The sequence below is a fragment of the Harpia harpyja genome, chromosome 5, assembly GCF_026419915.1.
Source record: "Harpia harpyja isolate bHarHar1 chromosome 5, bHarHar1 primary haplotype, whole genome shotgun sequence".
Taxonomy (NCBI): Eukaryota; Metazoa; Chordata; class Aves; order Accipitriformes; family Accipitridae; genus Harpia; species Harpia harpyja.
The window spans coordinates 79,529,175-79,548,517 of NC_068944.1; the positions used below are offsets into that span (position 1 = coordinate 79,529,175).

At 44.2% G+C, this 19,343-nt stretch overlaps 1 protein-coding gene across 7 annotated transcripts in view; it reads left to right on the forward strand.

The window, feature by feature from the left end:
* The first annotated feature begins 559 nt into the window (after positions 1-559).
* PUF60 (poly(U) binding splicing factor 60) overlaps positions 560-19,343 on the forward strand; it is a 33,635-nt gene continuing 14,851 nt past the window's right edge. For 2 of the 7 annotated variants that reach the window (XM_052787979.1, XM_052787981.1), the window contains exons 1-3: positions 560-666; positions 16,926-17,021; positions 18,774-18,863. In XM_052787979.1, the coding sequence (XP_052643939.1) occupies positions 640-666; positions 16,926-17,021; positions 18,774-18,863 (213 nt within the window). In that variant the 5' untranslated portion in view covers positions 560-639. Of the gene's footprint in view, positions 667-11,239; positions 11,346-16,051; positions 16,176-16,925; positions 17,022-17,617; positions 17,778-17,933; positions 18,019-18,773; positions 18,864-19,343 lie in introns of those variants that run through there. The other 5 variants (XM_052787977.1, XM_052787978.1, XM_052787974.1 and 2 more) reach the window with 5 other exon arrangements.

Consider the following 19,343-nt stretch of genomic DNA (forward strand, 5'->3'; position numbering starts at 1 on the left):
AACTTGCCTATTCGGCAACTACAGATCTCCGCAACCGGTAACCGGGGCTCTTAGCTCCGATGCCCACTTAACGACCAAGGACCACCCTGTAACAGTCAGGGCCCTCCCTCCATTTCGAGCGCTTCTAGCGCACGGCACAGCCTTTGCCCGCAGGACGGGTCAGCCTTGCAGCTGGCAGCAGCAACAGCTTCTGGAGCCCCCCGAGAAGCTTCTGCCGGCGGCAGCAGCAGCGCTGCAAGCCCAAACTCCCCAGTCCTCGCTCTTTGCCGCTGCCGGGGGCGACGACCGCGCCGTACAGGCCTGTACCGACCCTGGCGCGGCCACGGAACCCCCCCGGCGCTCACGCCGCGCCCCACGGCTGGGGCAGACAGACCCACGGGGCACTCGCAGATAGCGAGCCGAGGTCCTCCGCCCCCGATCCCCCCGTCTGGGCCCCGCCGACCGGCGCCATGCTGCCGCGGCGAGGCGAGCGCCAACCGGGCCGCCCGGCCCTCAGTCACGTGACGCCCCCCGAGTTCTCGCGAGACGTTCTCCCCGCCGCCGCCGCCGCCGCCGGAGGGCTCGCGAGAGTTTCCCGCGTCGCGCGCGCCACCGAGCTCTCGCGAGAGTCCCGCGCCGACAGCCGACGGGGTGGACAAGATGGCGGCTACAACCACCATCTCCCTGGTGAGCAGGGCGGCCGCCGCCCTCCCGCGGGCGAGCCGGGGCGGCGGGCCCAGGCAGACCCGCTCTGTGCGCCGGCCGGGCTGGAGGAGGTGGCGGGGGAGGCGGCGGCGGCGGCTCGCCGCGGCTGCGGGGCGTCGTGCGCGTTCGGCCCCGCCGGGCCCGCCTGCGGCCCCGCCGGGGACCGGGGCGGCGGGCTCGGGGTCCCGTCGGGGCCTCCGCTCCGCTGGGCGAGGGCGGGGGGCGGCTGCCGCGGGGTGGCTGCGGGCCCTCCGCCGCCTTCGGGCGGCCTTTCCGCCTGCGCCGCCCCCGTTCCCGGGGCCCGCCGGTAAGGGGGATCGCGGCTTTCCGCCCCCGGTGTCCGTGTCGCTGAAGGTCCCGCGGGTGCAGCGGATGGGGTTTCTGCCCCGCCTTCGCGGCGGTTTCCCTGCCGGGAAGGCGCCCCGTTCCTCCTCCGCGCCGCCGGCCGTGACGGGCTGGAACCGGGGGCCCCGGGAGGGGGGGTCCTCGGGGCGGCCGCTGGCGCTTAACCGTCGTCGGTGTCGCGTTTTCCAGGCGCCGTCGGTAACTAGCGTGTGCTTTATCCCGGCTCTGGTGTTTAGGAAATAGGTGTTCACTGAGCTGGGGTAGGCGGCTGTTACTTCCTTTGGGCTTGTTTGCTGCTTTCAGAAATTTGCTTCTTTAAAAAGATCTGGGTAGGTGCTAGGGCCATTTAAAAAAACTATTTAGCAGAGGCTTTTCTCTCCCAGAGCCTTGTAGCCTGAGGTGGAAATGTGAGCTGCTGGTCACCTTTCCTGACAAAACGGGTTAGGTGCCCAGTGGGGGGTGGTTATTTTTATATTTTCTATTGTTCCTTTTGTGTATTCGTGAAAGGATCCCAACAGCATTGATTTTTATGAGTTCTTTGTGTTTTCGGGAACATTCTTTAGAGCTTTCCTGAACGGACTGCTAATGTTGTAAAATAGCAGAACACTCTAATTTCAGAGGGTGGGTTGTTTTCTTTGTGAGTTAGCCTTAAATAGAAGAAATTGAAGTGCTTCCCTGGGGCACTATTCAGCCTTCCTTGGACCAGTCCTTTTATTTTTGGCTAACCATGGAATTGTGTAAAATGGAAATACAAAACCTCTTAGGTGTCAAGCCTCCAGGGAAGGTAGCCTGTAATACAGTTGTGGATGCTGGGGAACTACGAGGAGGGTGGCCAGGCTCATGAGCATCTGATGGTATTTGGAGGGAGCACCTAGAATCACAGAATCATTTAGGTTGGAAAAGACCTTTAAGATCTAGTCCAACCGTCAACCCAACACCACCCTGCCACCAAACTAAACCATGTCATGAAGTGCCTTGCCTACATGTTTTTTGAATACCTCTGGGGATGGTGACACCACCACTTCCCTGGGCAGCCTGTTCTAATGCCTGACAATCCTTTTGGTGAAGAAATTTTTCCTAATATCCAATCTAAACCTCTCCTGGCACAACTTGAGGCCATTTCCTCTCGTCCTATCACTAGTTACTTGATAGAAGAGTATCCACCTCACCACAACCTTCTTTCAGGTAGTTGTAGAGAGCAATAAGGTCTCCCCTGAGCCTCCTTTTCTCCAGACTAAACAACCCCAGTTCCCTCAGCTGCTCCTCATAAGACTTGTGCTCCAGGCCCTTCACCAGCTTCATTGCCCTTCTCTGGACATGCTCCAGCACCTCAATGTCTTTCCTGTAGTGAGGGGCCCAAAACTGAACACAGTGTTTGAGGTGCGACCTCACCAGTGCCGAGTACAGGGGAACAATCACTTCCCTGCTCCTGCTGGCTACGCTGTTCCTGATACAGGCCAGGATGCCATTGGCCTTGTTGGCCACTTGGGAACACTGCTGGCTCATATTCAGCTGGCTGCCAACCAGCACCCCCAGGTCTTTTTCTGGCGGGCAGCTTTCCAGCCACTCTTCCCCAAGCCTGTAACATTCCATGGGGTTGTTGTGACCGAAGTGCAGGACCCGGCACTTGTCCTTGTTGAACCTCATACAATTGGCTTTGGCCCGTTGATCCAGCCTGTCCAGATCCCTCTGTAGAGCCTTCCTAGCCTCGAGCAGATCAACACTCCTGCCCAGCTTGGTGTCATCTGCAAACTTACTGAGGGTGCACTCAATCCCCTTGTCCAGATCATTGATAAAGATATTAAAGAGAACTGGCCCCAATACTGAGCGCTGGGGAACACCACTTGTGACCCGCTGCCAACTGGATTTAACTCCATTTACCACAACCCTCTGGGCTCGTCCATTCAGCCAGTTTTTTACCCAGTGAAGGGTACGCTTGTCTAAGCCATGAGCTGCCAGCTTCTCAAGGAGTATGCTGTGAGAGCCAGTGTCAGAGGCCTTACTGAAGTCCAGGTAGACTGGAGTCTTACATGGAGTACTGGGTTGGATAGACCATTGGTGTGACACAGTAGGATATTTCTTAATGGTTTTGAGTTTTTCTGCTTTTCTTTTTTTTTTTTTTCCCCCATCATTGTTTTCGTAGGAAATACTGGATTTCTCTCATGAATAGGTCTAATTCTAAAGCTGCTCTGTTTTTCTTTAAGGGTCTACCTTTGAACCCTGAAGGAGTTGTTGTTCACGGTTTTCCCCTTTTGGATTCACAATATTGGTGCTCATAATTGAGAGCAAATGTGAACAACTCTCACTTTGTTTCCCATCTCATGTTTGCTTAATTAAGACTTCATTAGGTTAGGAGGTTTGCCAGGTTAACGCTGGGAATGAGTGTTCAAGTCTTGAGCATGTGAGGTTAAATACAATTCCAAAGATGATCAAAACCCAAGGAATGTTATATTGCTTAAGATGTGTGAGGACATTGGATTTTGTTTTTCCTCAAAGCTAAGGTAGTGACTGTCCTTTATTTCACAGCACACTGCTTCAGCCGGTTTGTTGGGTGTCACTGTATAGTTTGGTGTATACATATTTTAAAATGACAATATATACGTTTCAAAGGCAAAATAATTAGCCAACTTTATAACTCTCAGCCACTGCATGGTTTTGCTGCATGGAAGTGAAATGATGTGGTGGCTAGTCAAACAGAAGACTGTCAGAGTTGCAAGTCTGTTCACACCAAATTGTCAGGGCCTTGCAACATAAACAGAAAAATAAAGACCTTGCTTCAGAGTTTCTATTTGTCTATGTACATTAGCTATTACAAACAAATTTAATCAGTGCTGTAAAGGAAACCATTGTGTTACTTTTCTACAAGTCTGGCATTCAGATTGAGTATTAAGAGCTGAGCGGAGTACAGTAAGTGTAAGGAGCTTGATTGTTTTTGTTTAATTGACTTCAAACACCAAGCATTCAAGCTTCAACCCTGTTTGCTTACGCTATCAGGTTAAAATGGACATTTGCATTCAGAGAGTTATAATCCTGTTACAGAGGAAGCATTGCGTGGAGTCCAAGCAAGTCTTGATGAACCTGTGATTATTCTTGTGGCTAGAAGCAAGAGTGTTACGGGCCACAGGAACTTAAAATTTAGTTTCAGAGCTGGTGCTGCTGTAGTGGGTGGCTGTATCGGCAGGAGCAAGGAGGTAACGATGGCCCGTAGATGAGCACAAGAAATTGGCAGCAGCAGTCCTATGACTGAAAGAAGTGCACAAGTACTGTGACAGATATGGGAGGTGAAGAACAAGATGCATGTTTTGAATATGCTGATATTGTTCAGCAGTTTCGCTACAGAAGAATTCAGAATACCCGATGTAAACTATGTCTCTGTTGGTACATGTGTCACTTCCAGCATGTTTTGACAAGAGGCAGTAGATATCAGGAGTGAAGAAAATGAAAAGGATTAGTTAGACAAAAGATTGTGTGGCATACAAGCCTTGAGATGGAAGGAAGTGTGGGTTTTGGGTTTTTTTTGTTGTTGTTTTGCTTGCTCTCTGACTAGATGGTATCTCTGTGTTTAAATGACATGGTGTAAGAGACAGCCTTCCAGGAACAAGAATTCCAGCTTGACTTGACTATTGCACGCTTTTATTCAGTATGGGCTTTTGTAGTATGACTAGAAGATATTTATTTTAAACTTTAGGACTGTTAAATATCTTAAGTAGAGCATTCGTTCTGACCAGCTTCACACAGTGAGTTAAATCCCCTTTTTTAAAGTAGGCTCTTTCATAAACTGTGTGTTCTTTATGTGAGTTTAGTTCTCATCTTGCTGGAAATGAGGTGAATCTGACCATTCAATATCACGTGTTAATTCATCAGCATTTTTGCCACTATGTGTTTTACCTTGCTGTGCTTGAAAAACTGACACATGGTCTTGGTGTTAATGGTCCTTAAAATGAAGACCCAATTCAAATGTCCCCACAAGCACCTTTTGCGTGATCCCTGGCTTCTTTCTTTTCAAGTCCAACACAAGTGCCTCTGTCTGTTTTAAAACTCCTTTCCATGCTGGAAGGAAAATTAGCTGCTCTATGATGTGACCAGGAAATTGGTCTAAATAAAGTCCAGTGCTTCTGCAGTCTTATCAGAACAGCTGCAACATTTACTTTGTTCTGGGACAATTTAAATCATGAAGGCTGGCTAGAAAAGCTTGAGAATTAAGGACAAAGTACCATCAATTAAGAGGAACTCAGTTCTGGAATTTGTTAGACTTCGGTTTTGCTTTCAGCTAACTTTCTGAAAGTAGATTTGCAGTACAGGCTCTGCTGTTGTACTGGAAACAGTTAAATGGGAAAAATGACTAAAATAGAACGCAGAGGGCTTTTGTCAAAAGGAGTGCATCTTGTAAGGAGGCTGTGTTGGGTCTTATGAATTATAACTTAAAATTTCCAAAATGTTTGATGCTTTTCAAGTGTAGCGTATGTTTATCAGATGACATAAATCTACCTTACATTGAGCCCATCAGTAAACATTTATTGAATGTATCTTATGTGAAAGCCATGCAGTTTGGTTAGAATGTAGGATGGGAATCACCACTTCTTTACCTGTCCTGTCCTTTTTCTAGTCCTTCTGCTACTGAGGAAAAAATGTCCCTATTTCTCATTTGAATTTTAGGTAGAATTATACTGAAGTAGTTTTGCAACTATCATTTTACTTGGTGCCAAATGCTATTGATTACAATAACAGGTCTGTACTACTGTGTTTTGTTACCCAGAATATTACTGTTGCGACACACTGTATTGCTGTCCTGGATTAGCTCTACTGGCTGTATCTGTTCTTTCACCTGCATATTTTTTTCAACACTTGCTTTTGAATCCATTATCCCTGCACTGTTGCCATAGGCTGTGCCCCTCAGCTTGCAGTACAGGCAGATTTCCCGTATGGCAAGCTCTCTTCCTCCTGATGTCAGAGCCGTAACAGTTTTTCCTCTCTTCATGTGGTCTGCATGTGTGCCCAGTCAGTCAGCCTAAGCAGTATGTATGCATGTAAAGTGAAGAAGGTGTGCAATGCCCAATACCTTCCATCCCCCTCCCAGGTATTCTTTAAAACCTGGACAACCTCAGGTGCATCTGATGCAGTGTTCAGTGGTTTGGTTTACTTAAAAGAAGGATAGGAGGAAGAGAAACAAGTTGCTGAGCTGTTTCATAATACTGGCTCCCTCCTGGACCTACAGCTACCCCATGAAAAATCTATGGGATGTGCTGCTGCCTGTTGGTACCCCGTGCCCCTAGCATCCAAGTAATCGTCAACCGTGGGTGTATTTGGGGAGGGTGCCAGGCTGTGCAGAGGTAGGGCTGGGAACCTGGAGTGGCACTCTCCACAACCTTTTTTCGCAGCACAATCCTGAAGTGGCACTTAAACTGTGATCATGATGGTAAAGTTTACCTTTTGGGGACACATGCACAAATTCAGTAATTCCAAGGGGTCTTTTTCTTTGCTTTGTTTCATGGAGTATTTTTTTGTTTTTAATTTACAGCCACTCACTCAGGACTGCCCAATTGTCAGTGGGAGTATGTGGGTTAATTCACAGAGCAAAAGAAGTACCTTCCCATGAGGGATGTAGTTAAAGACTGCCATAAGCTACTCCTGGTGCAAACTTTTATCTTCCCAACAAATAAGCATTTTATCTGGTTCTCATCAGAAACTGTGGGAATCAGTTAAAATGGTATTGTACTTCAAGGACAAACCTAGCAGACATTTAATTTAGCTGCTGAAGGAAGCTTTAAGATAGAGGGCGTCTGGGAAAAGATTTGACTGGGGTAGAATTAAGCTTCAGCTTTTTTTCCTTCCCCTAACATTACTGAAATTACTTCACCTTTGCATTGTTAGATTGCTCTTGCTGCTGCCTTTGGTATAAGGAACATGTAGTCTGCAGGCAACACAAGTAATTTATTGAAACATCTGCAGGAATGTCTGCTCTAGTAAGTCTACTGTATTGAGAGCAATCCGAATCACTGCAGGGCAATCCTGCACAGGTATTTCCAGCACTTAACATTTTGCGGATTAACATACTTGCAGCTTACTAATTGTATGTGAATTTGAAGGTTTTTTGAAGAACACCAACATTGCACATGTGCATTGTTCAGCAGGAGGGCAATTAGCAGCAGCAAGCAGCTCCAACAAAGATGTTAGTAGCAATAGGTCCTCCTCAAATACTTTTAACTGTAGAAGTTAAACTAACCAGTCTTAATTTTGGCTGTAAGGTCATGTGTTACAGGAAGGAGCTGTGTATCTGCATGTGAGATCTAAAATTCAGCTACGGTATTGCCATGGTTTAACCCCAGCCAGCAACCAAGCACCACGCAGCTGCTCACTGACTCCCCCCCACCCAGTGGGATGGGGGAGAGAATCGGGGAAAAAAAAGTAAAACTCATGGGTTGAGATAAGAACAGTTCAACAGAACAGAAAGGAAGAACCTAATAATGATAGCAATAACAATAATAAAATGACAATAATAATAATAAAACAGTTGGGATATACAAGTGGCACACAATGCAATTGCTCACCACCCGCTGACCGATGCCCGGTTAGTTCCTGAGTGATGGCTTCCCCCAGTTTATATACTGGCCATGACGTCACATGGTATGGAATATCCCTTTGGCCAGTTTGGGTCAGCTGCCCTGGCTGTGTCCCCTCCCAACTCCTTGTGCCCCTCTAGCCTTCTTGCTGGCTGGGCATGAGAAGCTGAAAAATCCTTGACTTTAGACTAAACGCTACTGAGCAACAACTGAAGACACCAGTGTTATCAACATTGTTCTCATACTGAACCCAAAACATAGCACTATACCAGCTACTAGGAAGACAATTAACTCTATCCCAGCCAAAACCAGGACAGTATTTATGGGATAAATTTTCTTAGCCTGGAAGAGGTAATTAAGTTCCCCATGAAGCTTATGAGGACCAGTACAAGTTACTTGGAAGACTGCATATATTTCTTCTTTTCTTTTGACCCGAAGTAGTTCTTAAATCTCTTTTGCATGTTTGAAATAGTTCATAGTTTCTGTACTACTGCCACAAGCAAGATCTGTTTGTAATGTGCAGTGGACTATTTATGTATGCTGCTTGTTGTGACAGAGTGGGCAACAGTACAAAATTCTTATAGTTAATTATTAATGTAATTTCGATGAAAATTCTCACTAACTTGGTTGGTACCTTTTAGTGTTAGAAATGAAATCATCTGTTATAACTGATTAAATCATTAAAGTCTTGGTAAAGAAACTTAAATAGTCCGAGACATTTGGTGCCACTGCTTTTGATACCAGTACTGTGAAAGTGGTGTATGTCACAGCTTGAGGCATGGTCCTTGATATACTTCCATTGTAAATGCTCCTTTAATGCGTGGTAGCCTCCTCACCCTCAGTGACAGTACTTCAGAATGACATGCGGTGCTTCTTGTTTAGGTATTTACCTGTTTTCATGGTCCTGTGAATTTTTTTGCATCACTTCTGTGTTTTTCCTAAGCTCTTTCCAGACTCTTAACATTCTTTAAAATATATCTCTGTACACCAAAAATGGATACAGTATGTCTCTATTTGTCTCACCAGTTCCATTTATAAGGAGACGGTTATTTCTGTGCATTCAGTAATACTATTAACCCTTTTTGCCATATGTAATATACTCATGTGCAATTGCTTGCCTGTTTTTCTTTTTGCATTCTTAAAATCACAGCTGAGTTAGATAATTTGTCCTTTCCTGCAGGGGGGATGCATGTTCTCTGTTGGTGACTTCAGTGACAGCAAGTTTTGTCAAACAAAATTGAGTTCTGGAGCACTGATGTAACTGCAGGATTCCCTTAACTGATTTGGGAAGAGTGATGTGTCAGCTGAATGTGTTTGTATTTTAATGAGGCTAAGGGGAAATTGCTGTGAATATTCCTTGTCAGGATAGTTAATTTTTAAACAGAGCTGAGAAGTAATTTGGGGGGGGGGGGGGGGGAATTGTGTACGTGTGAAGTGCCTGCTGGCTCAGCTTGGCGTTACAGACGGCTGGAGCTTTCACTGGAGGGTGAGGGGGAGCGGGGAGCAGCCTGCAGTCAGCCTGCCCCGGGAGTTTCTCCCTTTGCGTGTTCAGGCCTTCTCCTTGCCCTCACCTCCCAGGGGTTCTGCCCTTGCTTGTGGTGGGTTCTGGACCAGCTGTTTGTGAGGCTTTAACTTAGCACCGTTTACAAGGTTCTCATCTGAAAAGGATTAATTGTGGAAATTGTTACTGGATACTGCTTAATGGGCTTTTTGCATACAGCATCACCAGTACTGTGGCAATCCTGAGTGTTATTTAAACAATCCAGTTCCCTCAGCCTCTCCTTACAGGGCAGGTGCTTCAGCCCCTCCACACTCTTGGTGGCCCTTTGCTGGACTTGCTCCAGTGGATCAGTATTTTGTGTTGGGGGGGGTCCAGAAGTGATGCAGTGTCCAGATGTGGTCTAAGGAATGCTGAGTGGAGGGGGGATCACTGCTCTACCTGTGGGCTCCATTCCTGTTGGTGCAGCCCAGGGTGCTGCTGTTAGTGCACTCTGGCAGCAAGGAAGGTTGGCTCGTGTTCAGCCTACTGACCACTGGGACCCCTCTTTCCTTCTCCACAGGCTACTCCGTGGCCTGGACCATTACAGGGGGTTAGTCTGTTGAGGTGTGGGATGTAGCGTTTATCCTCCTTGGATTTCATTAGCATTTTATTGGCAGTAAACTTTTTTGTTTGACATAAGCTGTGTTGGGAATCTCAAGAGTTTCAGTCATGTTTCACGTTGGCAAAAGTAATTCTGGAGCCCGCTAGTGTCAAATAAGAGCAAGAGAGCCGTCTTCTGCTAAGAGCAAGTGGTGGAGAGAACTTGCAGTTTAGAGGAACCCAGCATGGACATTGCAATTATTTGGAAGCGCTCTCACTGCACTTACTGTGTTGTCTGTAGCTGCATCACATGCAGAAGGGTTAGCTGAAGGATTTGTCAATAAGAAGGTGAGATGATGGTCAGGGAAAGCGGTGATCCCTTTTGAGAGGGAGGAATATGTTTCTGTGTGTCTTACTTTCTTGTTTGTAATCGAGAGAGAGGATAGTCTGCATATTGATTTATTTTAGCACTGTATTGTAGCTTGTCAGGAACAGTAGTTTTCTTTCTTTGGGAGCCGAAATTTGAGATGCGGGTGATTTCTGTGTTCTGTGACAGATAAATGATAATGCAGAGCATGCCGCATATAAAGGTAACATCTAGAAGATTTTTTGTTTGTTCGTTTCTCAGTGCTGATCCAGCGGGGAGGAGTCCTATGAAATGCAGTGAAAATGTATCACAAGGAATTGTTTCAAGGGTACATAGATCACTTGTGTGCATGTATTTAAGACTTTACATGTTTTCAGATGTTGGATTTGCATAGAATTTGGTGCTCTGGAAGAACTATGTTATGCTACTGACAACTTTAGTGAAATTTGTCATAGAATCTCTCCTTGTTCATCTAAATGGAAGAGATGTTACTGGCCAAATACAGTCATATAAACAGTTTGGTCATGAGATGCTAGAAAAATGACACATTTTGAAAGGTTTTAATCCCTGCCTATTCTCTATAGAACACATCTGGTAGGATGGTGGAAAAAACTTGGACACGCCCCATGCTCCAGATTTTTTTGGCAGTACATTAGTGGCACATGCTAGCAGTAACAGAAGAAATAACTCACTAGCGCTGCTGTTCCCATTTGAAAAAAAAAGTATTCTATAGGGGGTGGAAAAGAGTAGTTACTAAAGAAATTCAGGAATAGTAAAAGGTCATCGTGCACAGAAAAGCTTGCAGAGTTACAGTGATTACAGCTGAATCCACCAAGATTTGGATAGTAAATAGGGGCAAAATACTTAAATGTTTTTATATGTGCAAAGAAGGACCTTTTCTGAAAAATAACCTATTGTGCAAGTAAAAACATTGCCTTTGACCAGGCATTTGGGTGGTGCTTCTTCCAGCTTCACCACTGGTGTGGGGTGTTGTAGTATGAAAATATTCAGATGAATGCAGGTTCCCAAGCACTGATGCAGGTGGTAGAGCAAGGATTAAACTGAGTATACTGGGCAGGTACTTCATCAGTCCTTTTTCCACCTCTGTCTTATTTAATCTTCGTGTTGTTTGCTTGTTATGGTTCCTAAAATAAATAAGATTCTGTGTTTTTCTTTCTCTTGTGTGTGTTTATACTTCAGAGAAATTCTCAACCATGTAATAAATTTCCAACGAATGTGCCTGAACTCTTGGAGTTCAAACCACCTTAAAAGGCCAAGCAACGCTCAGAAGCAATGTTCATAGCAACAGGTATAGAGTTTCTATTTATTTCTCTTTTAAAAGAAGCTCCTATTTTCCTGCTTCTGTTGTCAACTTCTTTCCCATTTTTCTTGTTCCCTCCTAACTGTTAACAGTGTGTTTAAATAAGGCAGTTTTCAAGGTGGCCAGCCTTAGTACAAAGCACCAACTGCTTTTCAACAGGTACTGTTACATTACTGTCTAGCAGACTCAAATTAATTGTGCTGAGCCTTTTCTTGTAGTGGTATTATCCTAAAGTGCCAGGAAAGAGACAAGCAATAGTCTTGGTTCTCTGTGAACGGTGATAGAGATGGGGATCTGTTGCTTTTCAGATAGACTGGAGTAACGGAGGGTGGTAGTCTTCCTTGAAGAAACTCTCAGTGTTAAAGGGTACATGATGATAAATTTTTGTTACAGCTGTACCGCTGATCAGCAAAGGCATGTGTCTTTGTTTCTTTCCAGAGGGATGTGTAGTGGCAAAGAGCTTGGTTGGAACCAGTAGTGCCTGGGTTGGGCTTCTTGGATACTCCTTGTCGCTTCTAGATCACTTTATCATCCTTAGTTTTGATTTTACCCTCCATGCTGGAGTTTGGATGTTGGCAACCAGTTTTTGGAAGCTATGACATTTAATGAGCTCAAATGTCTAAATTACCTTAAATGTAGATATGCAATAGTCTTTATTTTTAAGAATCATAACAGATTACAATCAATGGAGTAGCTTTTTTATTGTGAATGGTTAAATTTGATAGCCCTTCCACTATGTTTTTCTTCTCCCAAGTCTCATAGCTCCTAAATTGCAATAGTTCAATTTTTAAAAGCTGAGGGGAAATGGAAACAGCAATCGAAAAAGGTGTGGGCTTTTAAAATTGTCTGCAGAAAACTAAGAAAGTCTCTGGACTTGCCTGTATGATAGCATATACATAAGATGTAAAGAAATGGGAAGGGGAGCCAGGAGAGCTGGGTGAAAAATATTTTTCTAGCCAGTTGGTTAAGAGCAAGAATGATTTTTTTTTTTTTAGATTTTTTTTTTTTTTTAATGTTCCATGATCAAAATCAATCTTGGAGATGATGTAGCCTTCTGGTATCAAACAGATCACCATTACTATATCATGTATATATACACGTAGATGTGGTGCTTAGGGATTTGGTTTAGTGGTGGACTTGGCAGTGCTAGGTTAACGGTTGGACTTGATCTTAAAGGTCTTTTCCAACCTAAACGATTCTATGATTCTATATCGCTTTGCTGATACTTGTTTTTAATTTGCATGTGGACTATGCAACAGTGTCTTTTGATCAGTAGCGTGCACTTGAGTTTCCCAATTTGCAGCCATGAAACGGTTCCAACTACCTCTGTTCTTATTCATGTGTCAGCTTTCTTTTGTTGTACTTCTATTCCCCTTAGGTCCTGGTGTGTTATTCAGTGTAGCTATGAACTTTGATCTGAAGGGACCAGTGAAGTAACTGCTACTCTAGAACACTGTATTCAGATACTTGTAGAGTATGTTTTTATGTTAGGAGGGTTTATTTTGCATCTGCTTTATGTTCATTGATCCTATAAAATGCTCACAAACCCCTTATAGTGAACTTGAGACTGAATGCACAAAACCAGAAGTCTCAACTGTTGCTATAAAATAGAGTAAGAATGATCTAGGGCATACCTCTCTGAACATCAGCAAACTTGTCCTGCAGCTTTCTTTACTTTCAAGGTAGGTGAGCTCCACTCCTCGCCCTTAATAGTCTGACTAAAGAACAAAGGAAGCGTTGCAGCCTGGTAGGAGGCAGCACACACATTGCAGTTTCTGGTAGACTGAGGCAGGTGGGCTAATCTGGGAGAAACTTTGTAGTTGGTAAAGGAAGTGCTTAAAATCTTGTGTTCTGCTATTAACTTAGGTTTTTCCCACGATAATTTTTATATTGAAACCAGTAGCTTTCACAGACATGAGTCTCTTCAGCCTAGTTTGTGTCTACTACTGAACAGATTAGGATATTTGTCCATTTTGGTATTTTAACATGGTTGATGGTGAACACTGAGTTGAGAAATTAGTTCTGCTTTTGATGGATGATACAAGCAGAACTTACATGAACAACAGAGGCAGGTCCGCATCCTGCTGCTCTAGGCCAAGAAGGCAGTGAGGTTGTGAGATGGATGGTTCCAGCAATGGGACCATCATGCTGTAATCACACTCTCACTTCTTCCGCTGTTGCATTGATTCAGTAGGAAAATAGAGTTCCCTCATGATGCAGTGTGTGAATCAGACCAGTCCTGCTCTGCATCCTCACAAGAAATGGACAAGGTTCTGTTGGGAAGATGAACACAGCTTACCTCATGAGAAGAAGTTTCTAGTCCCAACAGTCACTGTCATTTAGGTAAATAAATTGCCAGAGGATCTCAAGATAAAGAATGACTGGGCAACGTGACGGCCAATGTTGTGTTTAATGTGTTAGAACATATAAAGTAATGTGTGTGTGGTGGGGAAAATAAACTGATTATGTGTGCACTGTGACAGGTTGTAAAAATAGCCTTTTCCTTCCTGCATGCACTAATTAAAGTTTATCTGCTTAAAAAGAATGTGATCCCACTTTATACCCAGTGAGTAAAATAAGAAAGTTGGTTAATGAGCTGACTAAGCAGCATTTAGCATCAATTCCACCCCCCTCATCAGCTGGGGGAGAGGATTTGTGGCAGCCCCGCCTCGAGGGAAAAGTAGGTGCAGAGTCCCTCTGTAACAGCTTGGAGGGGTGTCAGCTGGGGAGATTTATTGTGCAGAACTCCGTAATGTCACAGTCCTGCGTCCATTGTATGGGCAACAAGAGCAAATGGGCCAGCAGATATGTTGTCCCTCAAACAGGGTTCGTTTACCCAGTGTGCAAGCCAATAACACACACAGTTGAGGTATTTTCAAATTAATTTCATTGATGCGCATGAATGGGTGCCTGTCTCAAGACAGCACACCCTTGTCTTAAAAATTTCCACATTTATATACTTAAGTAATACATATTCATTATTATTTTTGTTAATGATGGGTTCTTTTTTCTTCATGCAGACTCTGTCTTCTTTCATTGTCTTCTTTTGAGTAGGTGGCATCATTTGAGTAGGTGGTCAATGAGTCGGTGGTCGTGATTTCCCCCTGTAGGAATTACCTTTTACCTTCTTTTTACTCTGTCTTGGCAGTTCCAAGCTGTTCTTCAAGGTTTGTTGATCAGACCACAATCTATTACCTTTTCTGACATAAACATAAAGCCCCATTGTCTAATAGTTAGTTCCTAAACCCTAAATCATGTCTAGTTATTGTTTCCCTATTTTAAATATTAACAGATGCGGGCTGTACACAGGACTTCAGCAGCTCCCTGGTTATTTCAATCATGTTATACATATTAATTGGTAACAGATACAGCTGGGGGTTGCAGCCTTCATGGTAGGTCCTTAATGGTATTGAAGGGCTGTCACATTGAAGCTTCTGTTCTTACAGCTAGAATTTGCAATTACTGTAGATGAAGCAGACACTTAGGAGGCCTTAAGGTTTGGGGCTTTTGTGCTCTGCGTTCCACTCCGTTTTAGTTGGGAGGACTTGAGGGTTGTTACCTTGTGCCTGTGCCTGTGCCAAGGTGCCTTCTGAGAAGCTGCTGCTTGTCTCCTCTCTGCTGTTGTTTTCTTCTTGAACTTGGCAATTTCTGTTACTTCCATAGTAATTTTTAAAATCTAAATTATTACGCTAAATTGAGAATACCATGTGAATGTGTTTGAGCTTCATTTATACTTAGGTGGTATCTGCCATTTACTGTGGAAAGAATTCATGTGGTTAAAGTATCTTGACTATTTTGCACTTTTCCTCCCTGTCACAAACAGAACATTCTACATAACAATATATAGAAAAAAATAGGAAAATACTGTAAGTGAAAAATAGGGCTGTCGGGGAGCTTGTGATTCTGGAGGAAATGGGTGACTGGTCTGGTGTCTACTGAGTATTATTGCAGTAGACACAGTGCAGGAACTGGGCTGGTGTTCCCTTAAGCAGTCTGATGTGCAGTGTATGGCTCTCCTGGAAATGTGTGTGTACTTTTACCTGAATCACTGCTATCACTAAGTGTATCTGGCAGTTCTGTCTCGTTGAGAGTTGTTGCAGCAGCTCGTCTCTTTATCAGTCTGTGTTCCCCTTTGCCTTGTGGTAGGATAAAGAGGATGCAATGAAACGTGCAGTTTGTGTGCAGCCATGATGCAGGATCTTTTGCTCCTGAAAGACATGTTTTTCTCTCTGAGGCTTCAGATGTAACCAAAAAATAGCTCTTTGCTGTTCTGCATTTTGGTATGATGTTCGTAAGATTTTGATGTACCTGTAAGATTATTCTTTTTCTGGAGGAGGAGATCACTGGTCTTTCAGAGACATTTGTGCCCACAGGAAATGTCTAAGTTGTTAGCCAGTACCACAAGTGCCATGAGCAAGTGATCGTTTTGAATAAATGGGAACCAAATTAGCGGGAATACTCGCTGTTCCTTCTGCTAAAAGGCCAATGACTTTGATATTATATCTTTTCCAAGTGACAGCTTTGTTCCTATGCCAGGAGAGCTGGTTTTGTTTTGCCATCTGAATGGGTCTGTTCCTTTTTCCTATATTGTGCTTGTTACCTTGTTACAGAGTGCTTACATGCATTTTTTTTCTTTTTTTTTTTAATGAAGAACTGAGACATCCGTTAATAGGTTTTTAATGATGAACCCTATTTTGACTGGAAATTATGTGACACTTTTGGGATGCCAAAGAATAATACCCTGAGGATAAAAGTTGGTGGATGCTTACCAGAAAGATATAAGCTGCTGAATCACTTTAACCAAAACCAGGTTGATAGGTATACCTTAGAGAAACCTACTGTTACTTAACATGGTAGGAATAATTGACCAGTTGTTTCACAGGAAGGGACTTCAATGTAAAACATGAGCATGAGGTAGAGAAGTCAGTAGAATAACTAAAACACAAAGAGAGCTAACATTTGTTAGCTATATGTATATCTGAAATCATGACAAGTCAGTTCAGTGGTCCAGGAGTTTCTTTCTAGACCTATTCTGATGTTGGGTTTGGGAATCTGCATGGGCAGGTACTGTGCAACTCTTACTAAGTTGAGAATAGTGCTTCTTTAGTACTCAGTACCTAGAACAGTATGTGAGATTTGGAAAAGTTTCAGAGATTTTAAAAAGAGAACTTGAGAAACCAAGGGTGACAAACCAGTATAGGAAGAGATGAAAGGAGAAAATAGATGGGTACATTTGACAGTGGGTACATTTGACAGTTTAACTGTTGAGAAGTAGGATGGAGATGATGTGAGTGAAGACTGGGGATTATTTAATTTTCTTTGAAAATCTGGTGGTTAGGGAACTCTTTAAGTATCTAACATGTTCATCAGTTTGTACAATTGATGGCATAGCTCTCCCATAGGGAGTAGCTAGAACATTAAGAGGTTTTCATGAATTACTAGTAGGTTTGGGAAGATGTTTTACCCAACTGTGACATTCTGACATTAAGTGCTTTGGGTTTCTGGGAATGAAGAAATTGGTCACTTTTGTGAGAACAGTTTTTTCAGGAGTATTTTCTATTTTCTCAGGGTACAGAGTCCATTAAGATGGAAAATGGACAAAGCACGGCAGCTAAGCTGGGGCTTCCTCCCCTCACACCAGAACAGCAGGAAGCTCTCCAGAAAGTGAGTAAACTTGATGTGAATTTGCTTCTTAGCACTCTTGTTTGTTTGGGTTTTTTTGGTTTGTTGTTTTTTTTTAAATGAGCATCTGTTACTGATGTTATAAAAGGGAACTCGCCTACCAAGAATATGTGTGGGATAATGGCCATGCTTTGTGTGGATTCACACTTTCAAATTTGTGCCCAGGATTATTTGGTTTGATTTAGAGTTTATAGATGCTTTTTGGGGAGCGTGATGTGGAATTTGCTGTTGGGGTGGGGAGAGTGTTTTTAATTTTGAAAAAAAAAAATCATAATCATAAGTAAATAACACCTTAAGATCACATTGTAATTCCAAGACAATATGCAACTGTCACAAAGTTACTGCGAGGAGCAGCCTGTACTCCACAAGGAATAGGTTTCTGATATGCTCCAGCTGGTCTTTTATTCTATGCACACAAGAACACATCACGAAATACCTCTGTTTTGTCCTTATGCTCTTTCCCGTCTTGTGAAGAGACCCAGTAGCAAGTATTTTCAACCATTTGAGCCAACGTATTTTAATCTAGATAAAATTTCAGTCCAGCTCTGATTTCTGGTTGTTGGTCCTGTTTTATACAGCTGGTGGGGAGGTTACTGCTGACTTCTTGCCCACTTTCCTGATGGGAGTGAGTGATGCCTGGCTTACTGAGAGGAGAGCAGAGTTGGGAAAAGAGGGGAAAGAAAACAAAACCAGGGAATGTGGGAGCTGTGGGCTAGGTGTCTTCTGTACTCTGGTGAGGCAAGTAAAGTTACTGTTCTAGGTAGGCTTCGTGTGAATGTTCCCATAATGTTGAAGCTGCTTCTGTGTGTGTTGTTTGGCTCACAGTGTGAAACGGCCTCGTTTCCTCTGGCTTTTCCGTAGCTGACAGATGTAAATCCCCTTGTCCGTTTCCAGGTTTCCGAAGCACACGTCTCAAATCCACGGTTTAGAGCCTACCGTTCCCTGGCACCTCCCAAACACGTACAGCCATGGAAAGCAGGTGCCTGAGGGGTTGGCTGAATGTGTTTGTACCGTCCCCTGGGAATAGGCACATATGTGGGTATTAGGTTTCCCTTGACAAAGAGCCTCCATGTCAACACCACTGGGTGTAAAGCTCAGGCTTTGTCAAATTTGTAGAAGAATGAAAGAAAAAGACAAATCAGTCTTGTGTCTGCAGGCTAGGAACCAGAGAAGGAGTGCTGGAGCATTTTAGTGAGCAAGAGCAGTGGGTCCTCCAAACTAGAATAGGCCAGATGTGATAAGAAAAGAGAGGAGGAGTGTCCAGTCAAGAGACTGGACATGGGGATTTGGAGGCCCTTCCCTTTTGTAGAAACTCTTTGTCCAGATGTTCTCTGAGTGGAAAGGACTTGAAGGAGGCTATCTGTCCTGCCCTCATCCCAGCAGGTAAGGTGCTATGGTGGGATCTAAGGGGCAGAGGGCGGAAGAGGGGAAATGCTAAGTGTCTAGTGCATGCTGCTTTCCTAACATTGCGCCTGCCGCAGATTGAGTCCATCCAATCCTCTGCTCAAGCATTATGCTGTATTTCAGGGCTCACGACTCCAAGATGCAGACCAAGATGTTAGTAAGCTGTTGGCCGCTGGCTCATGTACAGTGCCTTAGTGCTTAGGGCTGGAGTGCCGAAAAGTTCCACTGGCAGCCAGTTGTGTGGTTCTGGGCAGCTGTGGTGTAAAATCAAACATCGTTCCCTGCTCTGTGGTTTTGTCCTATGACTACAGAGTCTGTATTTCTTTCTAGGCAAAGAAGTATGCGATGGAACAGAGTATCAAGAGTGTGCTGGTGAAGCAAACCATCGCCCACCAGCAACAGCAGCTCACCAACCTTCAGGTGAGAGACCCTCTGAGATGCTCCTTCTGTGTCTTCCTCTCCCCCACAAGGTGGAGTTCTTTTTGCACTTAGAACCAGAGCACAGCCCTGAGGCCTGCCTGGAGCCAGGTACATGCGCTTGTGTTTCCACAGTGAAATTGAAATATACTGTCTTCAACTCACTAAAGGAACCCCCTTTACTCACCTGCACAAATTGCCCCCAGATTTCACTCATTCAAAGAGTAAATTTTTAAGACTTTCTCTCCTGTTGACTGGCCAAATGCTTCTTGAAATGCCAGAAGCCAAAGAATTTGCTGTGGGTTTCACTTTCGACTTATATTTAAGGTGGTGTCTAGGGTTACTGGGAACAGTATCCTTTCACCATCTCTTCTGCTTTGAGGGGAGGGTACCTGTCTGTCCTGTGTTACTGACAGTGCTACCCCATTTCCCTCCCCTTCACCCAGGTCCTCTCTCAATTTCAGAGAAGTTCCATTGGCTATT